Genomic DNA, 7,840 nt, shown 5'->3' with positions numbered 1-7,840 from the left:
GTGAATGACATTAAACAGGGTGATGTGATAGAAATGTCTAAGGGAAAAGAGCTGTTTTAGATTAATGGACAGAAAAGGCTATCCAAGGACATGACATGTGAGCTTACACCTGAGTGCCAAGAATGAGCCAGCCATGGGAAATATCAGGACATAAGGAACAGTCAATGAAAAAACCCTAAACCAGGATTACGAAGACCTGGGGGAGGGCGCAGGGGTCACATTTAGAAGTTAGGTTTTGAGTCCAAGTTAAGATGAGAAAGCACTGCAGAATTAAAGCAGGAGGATGTCATAGTCTAATTTTTCATCATTTCGGGTGCCCCTCCCTTTACCTCCTCCCCTCTCTCTCCAGTGACAGCTATTGTGGAACCCAATGGAGTGATGTTTAACTGCAGCATTTACTTCTGTGTTTCCAATTATAATCTCTAATTTTGTTAATGAACTTGTCGCATAGGCATGCCATGAAACTCCCAAATCACTTCTCCTTTTGCTCTAGAACACGTAGGCATATGGCCTCTAGTTTTCTCTCCATAGCATTTTAAAGAGCGTCTCCTTAAATCTGGCACTTTAGGTTGCACCAGGTGACATTTGAGGTGCCTACCTGCGAAGGAAAGGAGCGGGAGAAGCTGGCGCTGATTGGCGACTCCTCATCTTCAGCAGAGTTCTTCGTCACTGTTGCTGTCTTTGCCTTCCTCTACTCCTTGGCGGCCACAGTCGTTTACATTTTCTTCCAGAACAAATATCGGGAAAACAACAGGGGTCCACTCATTGTAAGTGCTTTGCTTTTTGAAATAACCTTTTTTTTTACCCTCTAATTTTTTTTTCCAATGCTTGAAGGGCCTTGGAGTTACCCAAGCCCTCAGGATAGGTATTTTAAGGGAAATCACATTCTTTTTCATTTAAATATCTTGTATCTAAAACACAAACATGATGTCTGTCATTCTTTTGTGACCCTGTGTTGGAAAAGTATTGCCAGACTTTTTAAAAACTCCTCTGAGATAAACTGTTGGAAATCTCTTCTTGAGATCAAGGAAAAAAGAGGGAGGCTTGCTGCAGATTTATTTATAATTCCAGCATTATGGAGTTAGTCAACAATTTTCCTCACTGTCTATTCTCTCTCTCCCTCTCTCTCTCTCTCTCTCTCTCTCTCTGTCTCTGTGTCTCCTCTCTGTCTCTCTGTCTCTCTGTCTCTCTCTCTCTCTCTCTCTCTCTCTCTCTCTCTCTCCCCCCTCCCTGCACCTCCTTCCCACCCCCAACCACTACCAACTCTGCACTGTTTGCTTTTTCCTTATACACTGGTTCAAGAACTCTTGTGGGTAAAACCGAGGTAGTTCAGCCTATATAAACAGGGACACAAATACACTTAGAAGGATACAACGACTCTCAGAGGGGTATATGGTCTTAGATAATTTTAAGAAAATGAAATTTAAATTTCTCAACCTTCACATGTATATTGGCCTGAACTTTATCTTACTGAGAATGCCCTGCATTGGAAAATATCTTGCTATTTTCTTTCTTAATTACCTGCTCCCATTATATAAAAGAAAAACATCCTTCTTTTTTATCCCAAATGTAACTGTATAGTACATTGTTGGAATGCAAAACCCCTGAGGCACTAAAGAAAGGATTATTTAAAATGCTGGCGTTGTTTGGCAATGCCTTTGTAATGTACCCTTTTGCATATAAGGAGGTTTCCAATTATTTTTCTTTCAAAAAAAAGTGAAAGTCCTAATGTACTCATTACCTGACAGATCATTAAAAAATAATTTTTGACGACAGGTCACTAGGTGATTTGAGGGCACATAACTCAAGTGGAATTCAAATAAATTAATGACATTGCTATAACAAAATTCCATTCATTCTCATCTACTCAATTATGTGAGCAACCGTTCTCAACACATTTTATAAAATAGAAGAGCGTATGCTGAATTATGTCCCATTCTAGTCATAAATAATATTTGTCTCCCTGAAATATAAACTAATTGAAGTAAAAACAGCGCCATACACTTCTAACAAAAATGTAACTATTTAAATTTAAAATTATTTATTAAAATTTATAATACACTGGACAACAGTGCATTCATAATATTTGTTATGATCACCCAATCCAAAAGAATATTTTCGTACTTAAAGCATTAGGATTGCTGGTAAATAAAAAGTAATGTAAATTATATGCATATTTTTGTTACAAAGAAATATAATAGGGTGATTGATAAAATGTCTTCCCGTATATTATAAATAATATTATATTTTATTTATAGCATGATATTATTTCTATTAAACTATTTTAGTTGCATAATAGAAATACAACTTCAAAGAGAACAAAAGGAACATGTAAAATTTCCAACTGTTAAAGAGGAACTTGTTCATTAATCTTTTAATAGATAATAGAAAATATCAAATAACTGTTCTATTATAATCATCTTTAAATGGATACACGGGTATATTTTCAAATATCAATACTTGTAATATGCCAAAATATTTCTTGCAACTCTTTAGACTTATAATAAAAACAAAATTAGATGTCAACTTTATACAAGTAGAAACACAGTTTTTCAAATTTCTTTTATGGAATACCTGAGTAAAAAAATTTACAGATCTCTAATTTAATCTATTTATTATTGAGACCTAAACTTTAAAATAAACTCTTTAAAGGGTAACTGGGAGAAACACCTGTTTGTAGAACTTGGTGATCAGTTTTGAAATGACTAGGAAAAAAATCTGATTTGTAACACTTTACTACGTTATCCCGGAAAAAGAAGAAGAATGCAGCAGAATTAAACCTTTGGACAGGTGTCTTTTTTTATTTTTCCTCTCAATTGAAATTTATAAATAGTCTAAATGGTTTTAAAATATCTTTAACAAAGTCACCTATCTTGGGCTCATCCCTCTCTTGTGCAGATAGGCACACAAAGGACTTTGTTATGTGTATACAAACACCGTAAAATCAACATGCATTCTCCATTCCTGGACACTTGTAGATTCTCTCACAGAATTCTAAAGGCTGAGGAAATATCCTGATTTCTAGAGAGAAGTTGGCTCAGCTAGTTTGCCCATATAAAGTGGGGAAAAGATCTATTTGTTATGTAAAACTACATTCTACTCATATGAGATAATTTTATGAAGGCATGCTATTTCATCTCTGTATAAATAGTCTTCTCCATCAAGTAGGATATAATAAAATCCTGGGTTGTGTACTACTCTGGGTAGGTTTTGTTTTATTACATTGTGCAAGAAAGGGAGGGTTGGGGGAGATAATTCTAATAATAAAAAAGGAAAGCTCCTAGATGAGACTTCTGTGATATTAAAAAACTGATGTGCTCATTACTTAGCAGATAAAAGTTAATTTAAAAATCAACCTGAGTCCTAAGAGTTGCAGAGGCAGAATGAATGTAGAGTATCAGCATGATGCCATTGCAGCTGCAAGTGGCAAACTTTATCAATTCTAATCCCACTACGACAAGGCTGGGACTAGGGGAGAAAGGGTGGGCTATTATACCCACCTTTAATTATGAGTTAGCAGGTTAAAGCAAATCTACAGTGTGAACAAGATTCCAAAAAGGTGGTTCATACCTAAGAAAACTTTAAAAACTAGAAAAATATTTGTTCATACTTTAACAATAATTATACTTGTTTTAAACCAATTCTATTTATTTAGAAAGATGGTCACTGATCAATACTTAGGCCTCTCTGTTCTTGTTATCATCTATTCTTTTTGTTGTTGTTGTTGTTGTTGCTTTAAAAAAAAACAAAACACCTATTTTTTTCTTCATTCTGTAATTCAGAACTCTCCAAGTCAAATAAACTTAGTCTGAAGCAAAAATAGTGACGATATTATGACATGAACTAATTCAATCAGTTCAATAAGTCAGGTATCCTTCTAAGCTAGTTCCCATCTAAAATTATTTTCTCATCTCACTCTGTAATCCTCTAGGACATGACATCACACATCATATGTAAATAAGATCAATGTGTAGGAAAGCGACAAGGATGGTAATGGTGTTGATATAACAACAATAATATCAACTGGTATTGACTGAGTTTCTATTATGTGTCAAGCTGACTTAATCCGCATAACAACCCTAGCTTATATTATTATTCACATTTACGGTTGAGGAAAAGGAGGCTCAGAGAGGTCACCCAAACTCTCACGGATCACATCACTAATAGAAGGTAAAGAGTTTGAACCCATGTCTCTCCAAATCCAAGGCCCAAATTCATAATCACCATTCAGGAGGATCCAAAATCCTGATAGGCAACGTACTGCAAAGTTAGAAGGGTGGAGGTGGGTAAGACTAATTGGTCTATATACCTGGACAGCTCCTATACTGTCTAACTCTGGATATAGAGAAACCAAGCCCTTTAACCCCTAGACTTTCTTCCCCATTTGACAGTTATAGAAGCTTCAAAATCCATTTGGAGTTATGGATGATGCTAGAATCTATGATGTTAAAATAACTGGAAGTTTCTGCTTGTGTTGTCATTTATCTTTATTGCACAAGAAAGATGTCAATGATCGAAAACGAGCTTTTAAAATGCCCAGGATCAATATGTATTATAAATCAAAAATTACAAAGACTGATTTCTACACATTTGTAACCAGTTGTGAGCAATTTCAGACAGACTGAGGCCGAGTTAATCAACAGCTATTTTTTAAAGTACCTTTTTCTACTAAATATGCTTGGCAAGACTGCATACCTTTAAGTAAAAATGAGAATCTGAATGTCTTTAGAAGTAACACAATGTTAATGATGCTGAATGACACAGTAGGGAGAAAATCAGGCTAAATGAATCAGCTAGCTACTTCACATCACTATGGTAAGTGCCTTCTTTTACAGATGAATAGATATCAGTTCTCAGAAAGTAGAAAGGCCACCTGAATGATGTATGATTGTGGAATTGAAATGTCACATCTGGTTATATCACTTTGTCACATTCCTTAGAGTACACTTTTAAAGCCAATCTCCTGCCTAGATTTCTGTGAAAGGATGTTCTGAGCCGTTTTCAGATCTCATGTCAAATAGTGATACTGTGAGGCTTTATTTTTTATCATATTAATGTAAAGTAGATTTAAAAAATATCTTACAGAGCTGATAGAATGCTCTAAGAATGAGTATATAATAAACACCATCCCACATTTTGGTGAATTCTTGTCGTGACAGCTTTGGTTTAAAGTAACTACTCTAAGAGTTAAGGAGATCAATATCTGCCTTAAGATTTTGTGGAAAAGGAAGGCGCTATATTATTCAAACTCTGCTTTTCCCATAAAGGAGACCAGGTTGACTGACAACAGGCGTTTTTTGGGACAAGAAATTTTTACCCATTGCAGGCACGCAGCGGCTCACATTTGTTTCATGTCAGTGCATTCTAAATCTTTTCATGTTTCCCATCAGCCTCAAAACAACCCTGAGAGAGAAAGAGAGCCATTAGAATCAGCCCCATTCTACAGATTCCATTTAACTCCTCTTTACTGAGCACCAGGTGTTGGAAAATGAGGCCTTGGGAGATTAGAAATCTTGCTCGTGGTCCGAGAAGTGAATGGCAAAACAAGGATTCAACCTCTTAGGCTAATGATTTTAAGAGTAGTGGCTAAGCTCTGGAGTCCTGGATTTTAATCCCCCTGTATGACTTATTATTTACATTTGGAAGCCTGTTACTTCGTCTGTAGGATGAAGCTAGCTAATAATGATATACATTTCACAGGGCTGCTGAAAGGAAAGTAAGAGTGTGAAGCATTTCACACAGGGAAAGGCACCCAATAAGTGATAAATTAATGTAATTTAATTGTAACACAATTATTGTCATTAATTTTAATTATTCTCCTGCCCATTACTGGGTAGTACCTTAGCTCCATACAGGGAAATTGCAAGCACCTTCCTTTAATTGACTGCAGCCCTTACAATTCTACTTTCTTCCAGACCCTCCATCCCAGGCACCTTCTTCTCCAGTTCCCCCAAGGTCTTACTTAGAACTACTTCTAAGATCACAGTTAGGTTGAACATTCAATTTACCTTTCTGTTCCTGGAACCCCACTTCATTAGATGACTGGAAGGTGGATTTTTAACATTCCAAAATAAAATACGGCTCCTCATTATCCAGGCTAGGCTAAGACCATCACTAAGAGAGGAAAACAGGAGGCAGGCACAGAGACAGATGGTCGAAGAATCAAATGCTAGTTCCTAACTATCGACTCCATCTTTACTTGACTATAATCAAAAGTGGAGATCAGATTTTGCAGTCTCTGAACTATTTGTAAATTGTTGAAAAATCTCTCTCCTCTCTCCTTCCCTCTCCTTCTTTTCCCCTCTTTTCCTCTTCTCTCCTCCCCTTTCTCTTCTATCTCTTCTTACCCTCATCATGTCAGTTTTACTTCATATCTAAGTGTTAATAGGTAATAAGTATTTTCCACAAACCAAGCAACATGTAGATATGGGTGAATTAAAAGCACCCAGTCTGGTGAGGAAAATCATTTAATAATTATGACTCTCCTACAAATGACCTGCTATAAGTTTGTAGATGGGCTCTGGTAACCTAGAGGCAGAAGCATACCCTATCTAGAATCCAAAGCACTTCCTCCCCAGGTTCTAGTGAGTATACTAATACTAAAGACAACTCCAGAGCATCTGATGGTTGGCGAGAGGATGAGTAGAGGAGATTGTGTTTGAAGTTCTGCCCCAGGTACACTGCATCTGATGCTAAAAATAATAACATCAGTTGAAGACCCCCAAAGTATGTATCTTGTTAGTCATGGGCATGCCTGTCAAAATCTGACACTCTGGTTTGTGATGTGATGTGATGTGATGTGATGTGATGTGATGTGATGTGATGTGATGTGTGTGTTTCCACTTCCTCACTCTTTGAAACAAGAAGTGTTGACTTTTAAAAAGGGTACGGACCTAACCTTAAATGAACGCTTAATCTAAACTACTATACATTTTTGCATCAAAAAATACATTTTTCCAGAATTGGCACCACAGAAGAAGGCAAATAAATTAATCCAGTTAAAGTGTTCTCAGTATAGCATCCACAAGTTTTATCAGATTTTACATCCTCAGCCCTTTTTCAGCTTCTTTAGGACTAGCAGATTCTGAATTACAATTTAAATGAGGGTTAATTCCCATTTGGTACCCTGTTTCTCCAATTAACTAGTTAAACAGAGGAATGAGCTGTAGTCCAATAGCTGTAATAAAGGCAGTGAACTGTTTGTGGAATTCTTCAGGAGCCCAAAGCTCATTTTATCCTATATTGGAGCCAGTGCCTTCAGAGGGCTGGCAGATAATTTCTGTCTGAACCCTATCTATCTTTGTCATATTTCCTCTCATTCCAGGAAATTCATCATTCAGTCAGAAAAATCAGAACCTAGTGGAAATTTGGCAAAGCTCCAAATGTGTCTTTCCTGAATGTTTCTTTTTTTCCTTTAAAACACTGTGAAATATTAGATTTCTTTCTGTCACCACATATTTGACCTCTTTTACCCTGCCGTCTACCTCCCCCTACCCCCCTAGCCCCTCCCCTCTGGGAACCACTAGTCTATTGTCCAGGTTCCATGAGTCTCTGTTTGTTTGTCCTGTTTGTTGCTTTTAGGTTTATATCCCACATAAAAGTGATAATATGTGGTTTTCAACTTTTTCTGTCTAGCTTATTTCACTTAGCATGATTATCTCAAGGTCCATCCATGTTGTCACAAATGTAAACTTACTGGATTTTGTTAACCAGTCACCGTAATAAAAAAATAAAAATAAATAAATAAATAAATAAATAAATAAATAAATAAATAAAACGCTATGAAATGTGAAATGTGCCTATTCCATGGCCCAGCACACCCAGAAGAAATCACGTTCCC

At 36.4% G+C, this 7,840-nt stretch overlaps 1 protein-coding gene across 1 annotated transcript in view; it reads left to right on the top strand.

Moving 5' to 3' along the window:
* The window catches only part of SYNPR (synaptoporin), a 142,840-nt gene that overhangs the window by 99,471 nt on the left and 35,529 nt on the right, over positions 1-7,840 (top strand). The window contains exon 3 of the mRNA XM_039880530.1: positions 569-767. Within this exon, the coding sequence (XP_039736464.1) occupies positions 569-767 (199 nt within the window). The remainder of the gene's footprint in view (positions 1-568; positions 768-7,840) is intronic.

This window comes from Pteropus medius, unplaced genomic scaffold (assembly GCF_902729225.1).
Source record: "Pteropus medius unplaced genomic scaffold, Ma_sr-lr_union100, whole genome shotgun sequence".
NCBI classification, from domain to species: Eukaryota; Metazoa; Chordata; class Mammalia; order Chiroptera; family Pteropodidae; genus Pteropus; species Pteropus medius.
This window is presented reverse-complemented; position numbering and strand designations above follow the sequence as displayed.